This window comes from Monodelphis domestica, chromosome 2 (genome assembly GCF_027887165.1).
Source record: "Monodelphis domestica isolate mMonDom1 chromosome 2, mMonDom1.pri, whole genome shotgun sequence".
Classification (NCBI taxonomy): Eukaryota; Metazoa; Chordata; class Mammalia; order Didelphimorphia; family Didelphidae; genus Monodelphis; species Monodelphis domestica.
This window is the reverse complement of record NC_077228.1, coordinates 92,570,532-92,588,935: the sequence shown is the minus strand read 5'-3', so window position 1 is coordinate 92,588,935 and position 18,404 is coordinate 92,570,532. Positions and strand designations below refer to the sequence as shown.

The following is an 18,404-nucleotide window of genomic DNA, read 5'->3' as shown; positions in this document are numbered from 1 at the left end:
GTGTACAAAGAATGTGGCTCATCTTGCTTGACATTATGCTTTCTAAACTTGGATTAAAAGTGTAGAGTGAATTTTCATCTTGCCTATGCTTCAAAGTTTCCTGTTTATGTGGCTATGGAGATGTGGTTTTGTTTTTCAAATTAATGATCCTTGGAAGAATAAAAGTAGGCATCCTATTTTTATCCCTCTTAAATGTAGTGGTATTGCACCAAAGAACATCATTGTACCAATGGCAATAGAAAAGTGAAGATGATTTTTGGACCTTTATTGGCTTTACCTTTTTGACATTAAACATTTAAAAGATTATTTTATATTATACACTATACTCTTTTTCTACATGGGAAGAAGGACATAGATGACTTTAAGATCACTTCAAAATAAACAAGTTTCATTTGTGAATTCCTTTTGAGTTTTAAAAGGGTGTTTTAGTCATGAATAAATGAATGAATACATAGGATCCCAATATAATTTGAATTCCAGAATGATTATTCTTTAACTATACCCTCTGAGCTCAGTTTATTTCTTGTAGGATTCCTATAATTGAAATTCAGGAAGTCATAACTCCAATTTTGTCATTCATTCACACTTCCCTTTTGAGAAACTTTAAGCAGGAATAAAGTTAAATGGAGATGAGAATGAAGTTTATTAATTTTTTCTCATGAAAACTTAAAAGAAGACTCACATCGCCACAGTAAGTTGTTTTGTAGACTTGACACTATTACATGCTTTGAAATATTAATAATTGTATATCATTGCTGCCCCAACTAAAGATATGTTTATTTTCACTCACCAGATTAGACTATGATCTGATCCATCCATTATTTGTCTAATAATATTTATGTACTGCTAAGATAACTAACAATGTTAGATAAATCACAGGCTAATTGTCTTGGGTTTTTTTTAAAGCAATGTCTTTTACCCTTCTTATCTCCACTAGGAAAAAAACCAAACACAAAGCAAAATCTTTTCACATCAATGTAATTGCGTTTTCCTAATGGAACACTGATAACTTCAACAAGTGTTTATTAATTGCTTATTTGTCCAAGATTATCTGCCTGTCACTGGGAATACAAGAAGTTGTTCTTTCTCCTCTCATTCCTCACTTTCATTACTTTATATTTAGCATTTTACTTAGTATTTATATTTACAGGCTTCCCCCCCCCCATTAGAATGCAAGCTATTTGAATGCTGTTTAATTCCTCTCTGTATCTTTGAAACCAATGAAATGTCTAGCACATAAAGTTCATATTAAAAGGCTTGTAGAATGAAGAGAAGGAATAAATGAATTCATTCCTATTGTGAGTGGAGGTGGAGTTTATAATTCTTGAACTGATTTAGAAAAGAGGTAATTGGTAAAATTTTAAATTTAAAACAAAAGAAAAGAGGTAACTAGGAATATTATAAATACATGGATAATCAAACATGGCTTCCCATGTGAAGGTGTTGGTATAGTCTCAAAGTTCCATTTTTCCAGGATTGGAGGAAAAGATGGCAATCATGATCCATTGCCTCTCCTTAGTCTCTCGTTCCTTTTACTCATCTGTATACTCTCACTAAGTACCTGAATAACTCCCCTATTTAACAAAATTAGTTCTACACAAACTACTCTCTTCAGCTAAGCATGACCTCTAAACATTGGGGATATTTCCATAGGATCATAGAGCTAAAGTTGGAAGGGACCTCAGAACCTTATAGTCCAACCACCTCATTTCACAGGTGAAGAGATTGAAATCTAGGAAAGAAAAGAAACTTTGACAAAATCTTATTGTAAATGTCAAAAGCAATATTTAAATCCCAGGCTTTAAATATAGTCAGTGTTCTTATTATTCTACCAAGCCCTCATTAAACTCATATAAATCATGGGTTTTGGTCAACATTAAATGTAGGGAATCATATGCAAATGTCCTTACTCTTTTTTCCCCTTGAAATGATATTGTTATCTTTTTCTTAAGCAGTGTAAGTAAAATAGCTGATTGGGTAATTTTTACACATTTTAAAGATCCTCTTTGCCATGAAAATGGAAGAATAACATATGAAAGGAGCTGTTTTGTCCATTTTTAAAAACAGAGATACAGTTTTTCAACAACATGAATGGTACTTAGAATGAAAAGTATACTTTTACACTGCTTTCCATTCTGTAATATGATTATTAATAGATTTTTGTTATTTGAGTATTAGGAAAATTTATTCTTGTCATTTAAGAGTTTCTCATAGCTCTAGAAAACCTGCTATGTTGTCAGGGAAAGTTTTAAATAGTTGACAGAATTAAGAGAATCTAAACAAATGGGTAAAAAGGCTAGGTCTGATATATATACCTTGAAAGTATTTTTTCCCTTTCTTTCCATAGAGTAAAGATTTCTAAACTCTGGAATGAAAGAATCGTATTGAAATATCTTATTTCTAAAATTTAGCCATGAAGTAGAATGTTTCAGATAGAGTTCAATAGCACTTTTATTCAATAGCACACTCTAATTATTAGCATTACCTTCTTCACAAAAAAGGGAGCCATCTTTTGTGATTTCCATCCTGTTGACTATTTACCAGTTTTTTATAAGCCTCTGATTTTAGAAAACGAGGAAAAGAGTCCTTGGCCATGAGACTATAGATTAACCTCTGAGCTTCATCAAAACATTTGAGAGTTGGTTGTGAGATATTCCGTGAGATGAGGTCTCTGGTGCTGAAGTCAATGTTAATCTATGGGAAATAAGGTTGCATAATATTGTGTTAGGCTGTATTAAAGGTTCAAAGTTTTCTTCAGACTTAAATATGCTTTGAATTAATTTTCAAAACAAAGCAGATCTGATGCAAAATATCAGGAAGGTCATTCACTTGCTATCACATTGAGAGAGATGGCATTGATAGGAAACATGGTTAAAAACATTGCTTAGAACTATCAAAAGAAAAATTAAGGAAGAAAATGAACCATATGTTATAAATCTAATTTTTTAAAAATGATTCAAATGTTTCCTAATTTTTATTTTCTGTTTTTTATTAGTAGTTTCCATAGACTTTTCAAGGCCAACTTCTACTAATCTCTCCATATCCCTCTATCCCTGGTGACTCCTGTCTTTTCTTTCCTTTTTTCCTAGTCTTTTGGGCCAAATAAAACACTAAAATACCTGCTTATTAGAAGACTTCACCATCTATGTTGATGTTCTGTCTAATATTCACATTTTGCCATTCTTTAATCTACTAAGTTCTCACTCTATTCCTCTAGTATATATGGAGATAACACCCTAGAACTTGCCTTCAATCAGAAGTATTCCATTTCCAACTTTATGAATTCTGAAATTTCTTTTTCTTGTTATAATCTTTTATCAGTACTTCAAATCCTATTCTCCATCATCACTGTGACCTCACCCCTAGTCTCTCCACTCCTCAGTTATCTCCAGGCTATTATTCCTGAATTGGTTACATTATCTTCATAACCCTATTTAGATTTCTTGGCATAATTCACTTCTATACTATTTTCTTCACTTGGATGTCTTCCCCAGTTATCATCAATCATACTCTGCCAATCAAAACCTTGTACTACTCCTGCCCTCTACTTCCTGTTTATATCTTGCTGAATGAAGTGTGTTGGGAAAAATTGCTAAATTATAAAATTTATACTAAATAATCTTAACTGAACCCTCAGTGCAGAAAGAAAGGCCTTTATTATCAGAAACCTTTTCATCCTTCCTAACCATCCTATAGCTCTCCCTCCTTCTACCCTTTCAATTGAGGACCTTGACTTACATACTTCATTAAAAAAAGTTAAGACCATTCTTTACCCTCTATCTCAATATATTTACCCTCTATATCTCTATATCTTTTTTCATTTATGCAGGAATTTTTATTCTGTAAATCTCACAGATATCTTTTTCCATCTTCCTCCTTGAGTCACATGAAGAGTTGGATCTTCTTGCCTACAGTTACTATTGATCTCATTCCCTACATTCTCTCCCATCTTTTCTAATACATTTTCCACAAGGGTGTGCTGAAGCCAGCTCTAACTTTCTTTTCCACTACATATTAACTTTTCATTTTGAAAACCAAAACTAAATGCCTCTCAGAAATCAGTAATCATGACAAATAAGACTTGATTTGTTGTTTTGTTGGTTGTGTACTTTAGATAATATTAATAATGTAGATGAAACTAGTTTTTGCCCCCCCAAATCACAGTTGTTAAATAGCTACCATTTCATTGTGGCCACTATCATCCCTCCTAGGTATCTACAGTCTTGAATCTCTCCATATTTAATTGATCTTTTCCTGCTATGTACAAAAAGATTCACATTTTGTTCCAACCTAAAACAAAACAAACAAAATTATCACTAATTCTACAATCCCTGCTGGCTGTTGCCCTATATTTCTCCTCTAATCAGCTAAACTTCTCAAGAATCTCAATCTCAAGCTGAATTGTCCAATTTTTCTCTCCCATAACTCTCCTCCAACCTACCTTATTCTGAACTTCCTTATAATTGTCAAGGATAACAACATGCCCTATACTCATGCAGGCTCATAATCTGAGTATTATCTTCTATTCTTCACATGAACTCTTCTGATGTATCCAATCTATGGCAAATCTTGCCATTTTTAACTTCACAATATATTTTATAGGTTCCCTTCTTTCACTTAGAGGGACACTGAGTGAAAGGTGTATCTCTCTCATGAGGCCACCATATTAATATATATTGTATTATTACTATTTATTATATATGATTATAATAAATTATAATATTGGAGGAACTTCTTGCTTGGAGTATTACATAGACTTTTTTTAAACCCTTACATTCCATTTTGGAAATGATGCTGAGTATTGGTTTCAATGTGGAAGAATTTTAAGAACTATGCAATTGGGGTTAAGTGACTTGCCAGAGTCATAAGCTAGGAAATTTCTCAGGCCACATTTGAACCTAGGACCTTTGGTCTCTAAGCCTAGCGACCCCTATAGAGCCTTCTAATTCATCTCCTTGTCCTTAGTGTCCACCCTCCCTTCCTCCCACCCATCTGCCAAAGTAATTTTCCTACAAATAAAATCTAACTATGGCCCTCCCAATATATTTCATAGGTTCCCTATGACCTTTGGAATTAATACCTTTTGTTTGTTTGTTTTTTAAAGCCCTTCACAATCTGTCCTCTTTCTACCTTTCCAGCTTTCTTAAACCATACTCCATACACTTTAGGATCCAGTTACACTAGCCAGAACACTAGATTTTTTTGCCTTTTTATTGACTATCTCCTATGCCTTACCCCTGACTCTTAGCTTCCTGGACTCTTTAAAGATACTTTCCCAAGCCTTCAACCTTCCCATCCAGATACTACCAATCATTTCCTTATAAAGTGATTTTTCATCTATTCTGTATATATCTTGTATGAAGATATGTATTTACCTTTTCCCCTCCCATTAGAATAGGAGATCCTTGAGGGCAAAAAGTATATTTTTGCCTTCATATCCTTAAAATTCATCACAATGCCTGGTACATAGTAAGAATTTAATAAGTGCTTTTTGTCTAACTTCTTTGTATATTTAAAACAAAGCAAAGTAGAATATAGAATCCATCATTGTTTTGGGGATATAAAATTTATCCTTGGAGGATCTTGCCCCTCCAGGGTTGAAGAAGAAAATAGGCTGACCAAATAACAAGGAAGGGAATCTAGGGCACAGATTTCTGGTAAAACATTAAGTTCATTTTTCTCTTAAGGTAGCTGACACTTTAGTACTTGGAGTTCCTAAATTGAAATTATTTGTCCATTTAAAAGTTAAAAATATAGGACAATGAAGAAAGAATAGCTCAACTGAATGTACCCAGAAAGAAATTTTAGTCTTGATATCTGGAGAGATACGATAAAAGGTATTTCTGAAATTTCACTTTCGTTCCTCTACCATAATCCCATGATTTCCAATGAGGAAATATTTCTAACTTAAAAAATTAGCTTTTTTATTCTTCATATCTATGTTGAGGTTCAGTTGGTCTTAATGACTAGAAGGCTTACTTTGATGTCAGGAAGATATTTTTAAAAGTCCTATCATGGGCAAACCAGTAAACTTTCATTACTCCAGAAAACTCATTGTTCTAAGTAGTTGAACAACCCCAGATTTGAACTGGAAGAGAGAATATTCCCAAGTCAAAGATGCTTATAGAGATGGAATATATTTCTGGCTGATGTCTACTTCCCAAATGGATCTATGTAATGCATGTGCAAATATAAATTTTGTTTAAAGAAAGAGAGCGTGTCCTTTTAAAAATTCTGTCAGCAAAATATCCCAGAGACTCAAGCAAGATCCAGTTGAACTAAGATTTATTATATGCTAATTGTAATATATTTCAGCAATGAGTGAGGAATTAAAGAGATATTTGTTAGGTCATGTGTGACTGAGGAAAATATTATTATTAGGAGGAGACTTACACTGCAACTTTTTAAAAATTTATTTGAAGGTTTGAATTCATTTGGAAATAGCCAAGAGAAAGCACCCAGACCCAGAGTTTGGCAGGACAATATGACAAGTCAGGTAAGGGCTACTTTGGTAAGTGCAGTCCCAGAGGGAGCTGTTAGCTAAGGTGTTAGAGTAAGTTTTTGATTAGAAACAGTGCCTGAGGGGAGAAAAAGAAAAATAAAGGAACTTGGAAAAAGGGTTTTTTTTTTTTAACTGGGATGGGGCAAATCCAGGAATCTGGAGGTTTCTGAGGCTCTAAGTAACCTGATACCAAAGTACTAAGTAACCTAATACCAAAGAAGGCATAAGTATAGTCCCTAGCTAAAACCCAAAGTTGATTTGCAACACTTGGGTGCTTCACTGTGAATTCTGAGGAAGCTTGCAAGGTCTTAAGATAGTCAGGTTAACAGGAAGAAGAAAGCAATATCTTTTCACTGTACTTGTCAAAATGTACTAGCATTTTCCATTTCTTTGTTCTTTATTTTGTTAATCTCTCTTGTATTATCCCAGTCCCCACAGGATTTATTTTCCTATCTTTAAACCACTAAACCCACAATATTTCCTCCTCTTCTCCAATTTCTTGCTACTAAATGATCTACTAAAAGGGATTCAATAAGATCTGCATCATTTTTTCTTTCCTTAAGCTCAATGGTGCCATTTTTATTCCTATATCTTTACCTGAAAAAATATTTTCAATCCTCCATTCTCTTCTTACAAAATATGTACTTTTATACCTTTAAAGACTTATGGGAAAGAGTCACAAATTTATATGCTCATCCTTGGTATTTTCACATTAATAATAGACCCTTGATCTTGGAAGAGATTTCAGAGGTCATGTATTCCAGTATTTTTCCAACTGAAAATTCTTTCTCCAACACACCTAACAATTGGTCATTCAGCTTTTCCTTGAAGGCCTGCAACTTCGTCAGGAAGTCTATTTTACCTTGTCATAATACTTATTTTTAGGCTCTTTTTCCCTTTACATTAGACTCAATCTGTCTCTCTACCAGTCTAAACCTTCTTCATGCAACAGACTTTCAAATACTTGAAGGTTGTGAAAATCATCTTCTCTAAGTCTTGTCTTCCCCAAATTAAGCACACTCAGTTACATTAAAATTCTTATATGACATGATCTTGAGGTCTATGTACTCTAGTGCTCAAAACTAAACATAACACTTAGGACTAGTTTGACCACAGAAGAGTATTATAATATAATATAACTGTTACCTTCCCCCTGTCATAAAGAGGTAAATTATGGTGTAATGAATAGAGAGCTAGTAGGAAGGTCCTTGTTTAATTTCTGTCTCTGACATACTGGCTAAGTGACCCTTGGCTAGTCATTTAACCCTTAATTGCTCATCAGTTCTCTAAGATTAGAATTTGCAGAGTGACTTTGCAGCTGACTTTCAGCTCTTCTTTCAAAAGAGTTTTTTTCATAACTAAGAGATTCCCTAAACCCATTAAATCCGGGGTCTAACCCTTGTACTCACAAAAAGTAGCCCAAGTTAATATTACTTTTTTTTAGTTGCCAAATTATATGCACCATATATTTATAACTTTCTACCTTGGAGTAAACTAAAATCTCCAGATTTTTTTTCAGAAAAAAAAAACCCAACATGCTATGTAATTATACTTCCTTTACCTTCCTTATTAACTTCATTCAGTCCTATATTTATAACTTTTAACAAAATTTTCCAATTCAATGTCCCAAACAACACTTCAAATTCAAGAAATTTAATAGTAAACTCATAATTTCCCCCTATAAATCCATTCTTTGTATTGAATTCCTTATTTCTGTGGGTGAAATAATACTTTTCCTAGTCATCTAATTTCATAAACCCTAGATTCATCTTCTGTGTTTTTCCTATTAGTTATATCCAGTCAAAAAAAACTTTAGAATTATTAAATAAAAGATCTTAATAATCTAATCCATGCCTACAGTAAGTCACAATGAGGTTAATAAAGTGAGGAACCAGGACTAGAATTGAGATATGCAACTGCTTTCTTGTGCTTATTCTACCTAAGTGGTTTCAAACTCAAAGAGAAATGGGGGCTCTATACCATTTACATAAGGATCCCTGCACACAATATGGCCTTAGAAAATGTACATAGTGCAATTATATATGGTTTTTGCATTTTTGTTTATTTTGTTAAATATTTCCCAATTATACCTCAATCGGATTTGAGTCTACATGGGAGTGTTGTGGCTGGTAGTCATGTGTCTGACATCTCTGTTCTACACCATGATATTCCTTTTTCATTAATTCTTCCTTCTCAGTGTATATAGCATTCATCCCTTATTTTCCCTTCCCACTGAGTCAATTGCAATTCAAGCCATTATTTTCTCATTCCCTTAATTGGTTGCTCTGACTTTAATCATTTCTCCTTTATCTGCCTTGTAAACCACTGCAAATATCATCATCCTTTATGATTGTGATGCTCCCATGCTCAGACATTTTCAAAGACTGAAGATAATTTCACATGAATAAAGTTTAAATTATTTGGTATGGCATTCATGGTTCTTCACAATATGATGTTGATCTTCTAAATCATTTTCCTTTTTCCACTGTATCACTAGTTTATCCCAACACTTTTCTGCTAGAAACTCTGAAACACTTTTACCATCTTGATTTCTCATTTAAAAATCCTCATTGACTCTCTATCAGTATCCTTATGGGATCATACATTTAGAGCCTACAGGGACAAGCTATAAAACTCATTCACTTCAATCCCCTCATTTCTCATTTTACCCATAATATACCAGACATCAAAAATTAACCAACATGAATTTGTTAAGCACTTAATATATGCTATGTTATACTTGATGGTTCTAAACAGAGACTGAAGATTTGGGTGATGTTAAACATGTACTCATGATCTCATTACTGGTAAACATAAATAATAAAAGCAAGAAATAGAAGGAGGATGCAAATATCACTTTTTTTTACTATCACCTTACACACACACACACACACACACATCACATCACATAACTCTTTTCTTCTTGTACCAGAATTTAGATGCATTAGCAACACTGAGGCAGAAGAACATTGAAGAAAGAACAAAGTAACTCCAGTCCCACACAGATCTTTTGTTGTTCTGTTGGATAGAATTCTTCCTTCAAAATCACCTTCAATGTCTATGATTCATTCTTTTGAATTTACTCAGTATCTTTTGAAGGTAGATTTTTTAAAGTAAATCTGTTAGAGACTCGTCTAGTAAATAAAGTAAGCATGAGTAGGTCAGGGTCTATCTTATTTATCTTTGTTTCTCTTCCAGGAGCTGAGTACAGTATTCTGCTTGTTTTAGATGCATTTAACAAATTGTTATTATGTTGAATCAAGAAGGATGTTGCCATATTAAAAATGAAAAAAGATGAAGTTATTTTTAACTCAAATATTCATTAAAATACTGGTCACCTAGGTAGAAAATAGAAGAGCTAGAAATGAAATAGAAACTATCTGACCCTAAGTTGTCAACAAGACTGGCATTCAAGGTGTATCTTCCATAATTTAGCTCCAAACCGGCTCTTCAAATTCATCTCCTAATGGCTCTGAACAAGGGTTCTCAAATCCATCAACTTCTGTCCCTTGCTTATTTCTTACTTATACCTACCTTTGAACATTTGCTTATAAAAATGAATTATATCAGGTCACTATCCTCCTAATGTTTATAATCTAATAACATGATCACTCACTGTTTGCCAGATGGAGCTCCAAATAATGTTTGCTTGTTTCCAAAAATAAAATCAAATTGAAGATAGTTTTAATATAGATTTAGTTCTCAGGACAATTTCAAAGGAATGCATTTAAAAATGTCCAATCAATGGCAGCATCAAATTTTGAGTATGTGGGAAGACATCTAGAGAGTAGGTGATCTAGAAAATCATGAAGGAATCAATTTCCAATGTGAGAAGGCTAAGCAACTATATTATAAATACTGATTCCACTTTGCAATTCAATGACACTGACCTTTTTTTTGGTCTTCCTACAACATACTACCTCTATGTACTGACCCTTTTTAATTGGCTTTGCCCTTTTGTAGCATGTTTTCCTTCTTTATGTCTCCCCCACATTTTCCTTCAAACATTAACCAAAATTGAGACATTCTTCAAGAAGCCATTCCATGTTTCCATCAAAACTACTGTCTTCCCTTTAGGTTACCCCCTATTTAGGCTGCATTTTGTATGTATTGTTTGCATGTTATTCCCCTCCCCCACTTCCCGCCCCAGGTAAATTGTGAGTTTCTTCAGGGAAAAGACCATTTTTGCATTTATATCTCTAGCTTTTGGCAAAATACTTTACACAAAGTAAGCATTTAATAAACCTTCATTGACTTGATTTGACAAGTCTGGTGTAGAAATGTACTTATTATCAGTTCTAAAGATACAAGTATATGTAATTGCTATGATTAACTCTCCCCTTGTTGTTTGTTGATTTGGATGAGAATATGCCTGGCTAAGTATAACCAGATGCAGTGCTCCATTCTAGTTACTGACTCAGAAAATTTGAGTAGAATCAGATTTCTTCATTCTAGAAGGAGAAATACCTAAAGGAGATATCTTGAGAGTACCCTGGCATTTGGGTTGCAGAATTTCCTACCTTTAATACTGGATGGGAGAAGCGTGGCTAGAGAGGTTTGTATGAAAAAAAATTGGGAAATTAAGTGACCTGCAAGCACAATATGATTGAATGGTGCTTTGTGTTAGCAAAGGAGAAAATGTGATTTTAGGCTTTCAATTCATGAAAAGGAATAAGGAAGTTACAGTGCCATTGTACTCGGTTCAAATGGATCACCTCTGGAGAAATGTGCTTAGTTTAGTGTCATATTTTAGGGAAGGCTCTTATAAGGTAAAGAATATCTAGAGGGGAGTAAGCAGAATAGAAAATGGCCTTTGATTAATAGGGATGTTTAGCCTAGAGAAGACTTGGACAGTGATATGACTTACTATAATAACTGTCAGAAGCAAGATTTGAACCTAGATCCTCTGCCCCCAGAATTAATACTTTTTCTACTATACAATCCAGAAAGACAGTCAAGAACTAACGTCTGCTTCTTTCCTCTAATAAAGTTTTAAATCTTGTCAGGTTCCGAATAAGCATTGTGACAGCTTAGTCTGATTTAACAACATGTATTGTATTCAAATATTACTGATTTAAAACATTTTGCTAACTAAAGTCTGTTTATGGCATATGTTCAAAAACAAGCTTAGCTTTGAGCACATATTCCTTGGTGGTTTATCCTCTTTGGTATCTTCAGAGATGAGTATCCTTTGCAATATTCATATGCTTCTTTTAACAGGGAAAATATGCAAACAAAATCCCTCTTCTCTACACCAGCAGTTCTTAATTCTTTTAGCATATTTTTAGTTTTCTTTCTTTATTTTTTGCCAATTGGGTAGTTATTGTAGTGGTAAGCACTAATTTTCAAATAAGTCTGTTGACTACCTTTCACCCTAAAGTAGTTCCTTAAATTTTTTGCATAATTTGAATGAAGAGTGGAATAGAGCTCTCAGATTCAAATTAGCCAAGCTGCTCTCATTTAAAAGTTAGCTTGTATCTAAGGAAGGACTTTCCATTATGCAAAGGAGATGTGGGCATGCATATGCAAAAGATATCACCAAAATGAATATGTAGAATCTTCAACTTCATTCACAAGAGTTTTCCCAAAAGTCAATATAATGAATATTATCTATAACTATCCATCTGCCTTTCTCCACACACACACACACACACACACACACACACACACACACACACACACCATGACACACATAGATGTATATTATATATGTATCTGTTATGTTTATATAATTTTATTTCCCTTGAACATTTTTATTTTATGTCAACTGCTACTAATAAGGACCACAAGCATGCTAAGCTGATAGATTCCTATGCTGGAATATTTTCATGAGGGCAGGCATTTGAGTTAGGAACCAGGAAATTGGGAATGCCTTTATTAGAAAAACATCCTGAACAAAATATTACGTTTTGGTTGTCACAAAACTTTGAGATGGAAACAGATGGAAAAAGTTAGGAAGGATTATTAGCATTTTATATTAGAACAAAGAAGTAAACTAATGCAAGAACTCAGCAAGATGCAATCGAATAAATAGTGAGTACATTCAATCATGTCTTACAGAGAATACATATAAAGATAAATACATACATATTATATATATATCCATTTATATGTGTTCATTATTTGTCTCTCTTCACTTCCTTCCACCACTCTTTCTTTTTCCCTCCCTCCCTTCCCTGAAAAAACTCTCAATTTTTATAAAAGCATAAATTCTCACCACCCACAAAAAAATAATTGATATAGAGTATTAGTAAAAAAGCTCAAACTTGTTAATTTAAGTAGCTGCTTTTATTTTTTTTCTGCCTATTGTACAGGAATAATATATAGAATTATGTCAGAAAAGCAGGAAGAAGGAATATCCTGGAAAACTCCTAAGCTGATTATTTGACAAATTACTGTCAATAATTTTCAAAAAAGCTTAAAAGGTTTTTCAGTATCTTAATAGTATCATAGCTTTAGAACTAGAAGAGACATTAGAGGCCATCTAGCTCAACCCCCTGATTTTACAACTGAGGAAATTTGGTCTTAATAAATTGACAAAAGGAGATAAAAAGCACTGCAAGGATTTGAATTGAGTCTGAGACTCCCAACTCAGGGCTCTTTCCATTGTAGCATTCTTTTAGCATAGTAATAGGAGTTTTCAACATCAGAAAAATGGACACAATGTGCAATAAGTTCTTTTAGCTTCCTCAATTAAGTAGGATGTAGTAAAATTGAAAAGATTCTTAGAAATACAGTAAAACAATGAGTTGGTATAATCCTGTAAGTATACCAAGATGGAGCTCAACATGAGAACAGGATGGTAAGAAGAATTCAGGAAAACCAAAAAGTATATAAAAAAGAAAAGCTATATTGGGGGAAAAAGCAATGAATAACTGCTAACTCAATGTGAAAGATGATATGCGTGATGGAGAAAAGGTAGAACTATCTAACTTTTATATTACTTCTATTGTCTCTGCCAAGAATAATAATTATGAATTGGAAAGGACAGAACAAAAAAATGGTCAATAGAGAATTAAGGAGATGATGAGAGCTGATGGCCCTTTGTGTAGGTCCAGATGAATTGTGTCTCAGTATAAAGAAATTACAGGCTTAATTATTGAACCTTTGTCAGTGACCTTTGAAAAATTATGGAGATTAAGGAAATCACTGTACCAGAGAAGGGAATGTCAGTAATCATTAAAAAAACGCATCAAATGGTGACTGTAAACTACAAGCCAATGAACTTGAAATCAATTCTCTGTAAAATTCTAGAGAGTTTAAAGAGTAGGTACCTAAAATATAGAAAAGGAAGCAATAGTCATTAAGAGTCATCATACCTTCACAAAGAATACACTGTTTTAGATTTATTTTACTCCTTTTTTGACAAATTCACTAGGCACAAATCAGGTGAAGACTATATGTAGAGTTTTAAAAAATTTTATTAATATATTTCCTTTTTACATTGTAAACTTTCCAGATTATTCCTACATGGGAGAGCTCTTTTGAAATAAAACAATTTAGAAAATTAAAAATATAGTCACCATGTTTTAAATTACATATAATAAGTCATATTTGTATCCCCCAAGCTCTTTATATTTCAAAATATTTTATTTTTTGTCTAACAAGTCTGCTTTCTATTTCCCTTATCCCCTACTCCATTGGGGGAAAATTCTTTAAAAATGCTTTGTCAAGTGAAACACATCCTCTTATTTACCTAGAATTTAGAAAAAAAAAATTTATAAAATAGGTAGTACTCTGTGTAGAAAAGTTGGAAAGATGTGAGCTCTGGACATATTCAAAACTGGCAAAAGGACTAGATTAAAGGAACAGGTATGGTTTCAATGTCAACTTGGAATGAAGTCTCCAGTAGAAGGCTACTGGTATCTTTGCTTGGCCTTATGCTATTTAACAGTTTTACCAATGAATCATGTAAAGACAGGTTTTTAACTTGACACATTTTCAGGTGTCACAAAGCTGACTGGGAAGGGTGGCAAACACTCGGAATGACAGAATAAGAATCCTAAAAGATCTCAATAACTTAGATTGTTGGGCTAATACTAGTAAGATGAAATTTAATAGAATTGAATGTTAAGTGTAACACTTAGACCCAAGAAAATTAGCTTACAATTATAAGATGAAGGAAGAATCCCAAAGATCAGTTTTCTAGGGGAAAAAAAAAAACCCTGAATATTTTAATGGATTAAAAACTCAGTATGAGTCAAGTGTGATATGGTAATTAAGAAAGTTAATAGGATCTCAGGTTGCATTAAGAGGGAATAGTTTTCAGAAAAGAGGGCAGTGGAATATTTGTTCAGTTCAGAGATTCATAATTTAAAGAGAACACCAATAAATTGGAAGGTCCCAAGAGAAGACGGTAAGATTGGCAAAGGTCATACTAAACTAGAATTTGCTGAAAAAACTTGGATATTTAACTTAAAGAAGACTTAGGAGGGATAGAATCATTCTTTAAAAAAATTAACTAAACTTTAAACACCTTGTGTGATAAGCCTTCTTTGCTGTTCTACTCTGATAAATTCCTCATACCTCTTGAAGAATTATATGAAGATTTTATTTGTTTTTTGCACTTATTCAGGCATTGTTTTGTCTTATAAATTTTTCCTTCATTTATTTCTATGCAGATGACTCATATACACATACATATACACCAATTCATTCATGTAGACATCATATACATGGGCATATAAAGAAATGCATATAAATATACCACATAAGCATGTATACTTATATATTTTTATATATGAGTATGTGCATTTATACATAAATTCCCACATAGGTGAAAAATGGGCTTTATTTATCTGCTACTATCTCTCTCTTTCTCTCTGTCTCTCTCTCTCTCTGTTTCTCTCTCTCTCTCAATCTCTCTCTCTTTTCTCTCCATTCCTTACTGTAATTCAGCTCTATACCAACAGTTCCTATTGAACATTTTAAAATGTATATCTTGGATATATCACATTGGACATATTCAAAACAGGCATCATCTCTTTCTTCCAAATCTCCCTCCTTTCAGTCTCTCAGGTTTATAATCTTGGCATTATTGTTGACCCTTACCTGTGATCACACATACCCAATTAATTGGCAAATCTTGTCATTTTTCCCTTCTCAAAGTTTTTGATAGTGTGCTCATTTTCCCACTCATATGCCTACATTTTATACTTCATGCTTTTATCACCTCTTCCTAGGTTATTGAAATAACCTCCTTATTCCTCCTCCCTACAAACTGCTGCCAAAATAATTTTTCTTAAGTATATATCTGACCATGTGAATTTCCCACTCAATCAAGTCCAATAACTTTCTATTGCCTTGAGGATAAAATAAAAATACTTTATATTTCATTTTTAAAGCCCAGCATCATCTAGTCCAGGTCTTTCAAACCAGTATTATTAAACATTAAACCTTGATCCATATTCCCTAAACTATCTTATTCTGCAATTTAGGGGAAAAAAAGCTAGCCTTTTCTCTATTCCACATACATATCTAGAATGAGATCTTATTTTATTTTGCCTCAATGCTTTTCCCTCTTCCTTTAACATGCAAGTAGAGCACCATCTTCTATATTTGGTCTTTTCAGATCCTCCCAACTGCTTGTGATCTTACTGTGAAGTTACCATATATTTAGCTTCTTGTTTATTTGTTCAGTTGTATCTGACTCTTTGTATTGTAACCCCATGGACCATAGCACAGAAGTCCTTATATCCTGCACTATCTCCTGTCTAAGCTCATGTTTGTTCTTTTCATGACCCTATCAATGTCTTTTTTTGCCATCCCCTTCTCCTTTTGCCTTCAATCTTTCACAACATTGGGGTCTTTTCCAATGAATTCTGTCTTCTCATTATGTGGCCAAAGTATTTAAGCTTCATCTTTAGTATTTGTCCTTCCAATGAATAGTCTGAATTAATTTTAAAGTTATGACTAATTTGATATGATTATCCAAGGGACTCTCAAATGTCTTCTCCTGAAACACAAGTCAAGTGTTGATTCTGCTACCTTCAACTTTCCTCACAGCTCAACAACAGAACCATACTTTTCTATTGGAAAACAAACAAACACACAAATAACTTTGACTATATGGACTTTCATTAGCTAGGTGATATCTTTACTTTTGAATATGCTGTATAGAATTGCCATAGCTTTAGGCATCTTTTTAATTTTATGAGTGTACTTGCTGCCTCTAGTGATCTTTGAACCCAAGAATATACCATCTGACACTGCTTTCATTCTACTTCTTCTATTTGCCAAGAAGTGATGGGACCAGTTGCCATGATCTTAGTTTGTTTTGATTTTTTAATGTTTTTTTTCAAGCCAGCTATACTTTCCTCTTTCACTCTTATCAAGAGGTTTCTTAATTCTTCCTTTTCTGCCATTAGAATGACACCATCTGCATATCTGGGTTTGTTGATATTTCTCTCAGAAACCTTTAATCTGGCTTTTGATTCATCAGAGGTGACATATCACCTGATATATTCTGCATACAAATAATTAACAGTATTACAGCCTTTTTGTACTTTTTCCTAATCTTAAGCCAATCAATTGTTCCATGTTTAGTTCTAACTATTGCATCTTGACCTACATTTAGGTTCCTTGGGTGACAAGTAAGATGATTTGGTACTCCCATCTCTTTGAGGACTTGACACATTTTTTTTGTGATCCATTCATTCAATCTCTTTAGAGTATTAAATGAAATAGAAGTGATGTTTCTTTCAGCAACTCCCTTGCTTTCTCAAAATTATTCTTTAGATCCTGCTCTTCAAAAACCAGTCTTCATATCTGGGAATTTGCAGTTCACTTACTGCTAAACTCTTGTTTATAGAATATTAAGCATAACCTTACTTGAATGACATGAGTACAGTTGTTTGGTAATTTGAACAATATTTGGCATTGTCCTTCTTTAGGATTGGAACATAAACTGATCTTTTACAATCCAGTGGATACTGTTGACTTTTAAATTTTGCTGGCATTTTGAGTGCAGCACTTTAACAGCATCACTGTGTAGGATTTTAAAGAGCTTAGCTGCAATATTCATCACCTTCACTAGCCTTATTGTTAGCAAAGCTTCCTAAGGTTCACTTGACTTCATTCTCTAGGATGTCCGGCTTTATATTAGTAACTAAAACTTCAAAGTTATAGGTGATTTTAAGTTCTTTCTTGTATAATTCTTCTGAATTTTAATACCATCTCCTTTATCTCTTCTAGTTATGTTAAATCCCTATAACTTTTGCCTTTTATCTTGCCCATTTTGGGACAGAATGTCCCCTTATATCATTAATTTTCTTAAAAGAGTTTTCTAGTCTTTCCCATTCTATTATTTTCTTCCATTTCTTTGCATTATTCATTTAAGAAAATCTTATCTCTGCTTGCTATTCTCTGGAATTTTTCCTTCAGTTGGGTATATGTTTTCCCTTTCTGCTTTCATTTTCACTTTCCTTCTTTCTTCAGCTATTTCTAAAGCTTCTTCAGACTGCTATTTTATTTTGTTGTTCTTCTTTTTCTTTGGAATATTTTTGTTGTTGCTGCCTTCTATGCAATATTGCCGAACAAACTTTATTATTATTCTTTAGTTACTCTATCTACCAGACCCAATTCATTAAATCTATTCATCACTTTTACTTCATATTCATAAGTGATGCTAATGCTACTTAGATCCTTCTTATGTGGTCTAATGGTTTTCCCTATTTTTTCAATTTGAATTTTGCAATAAGAAGCTCATGATCTGAGCCACAGTCAATTCCAGATCTTGTTTTACCTGACTTTATAGATCTTCTCCAAAGTATATGATCAAAGCAGTTTTAATACTGAGCATCTTGTGATGCTCATTTGTAGAGTCATCTTTTGGGTATTTGAAAATGAATGTTTTCTATGACCAATGAGTTATTTTGACCCTCTAAATTATTCACTGCTCCAA

The 18,404-nt window shown here is 33.2% G+C and overlaps 1 protein-coding gene across 6 annotated transcripts in view; it reads right to left on the bottom strand.

Moving 5' to 3' along the window:
- Positions 1-2,440: 2,440 nt before the first annotated feature.
- RGS21 (regulator of G protein signaling 21) overlaps positions 2,441-18,404 on the bottom strand; it is a 70,458-nt gene continuing 54,494 nt past the window's right edge. For all 6 annotated transcript variants that reach the window (XM_007480978.3, XM_007480981.3, XM_007480980.3 and 3 more), the window contains one exon: positions 2,441-2,694. In XM_007480978.3, coding sequence (XP_007481040.1) covers positions 2,491-2,694 — 204 coding nt within the window. In that variant the 3' untranslated portion in view covers positions 2,441-2,490. The remainder of the gene's footprint in view (positions 2,695-18,404) is intronic.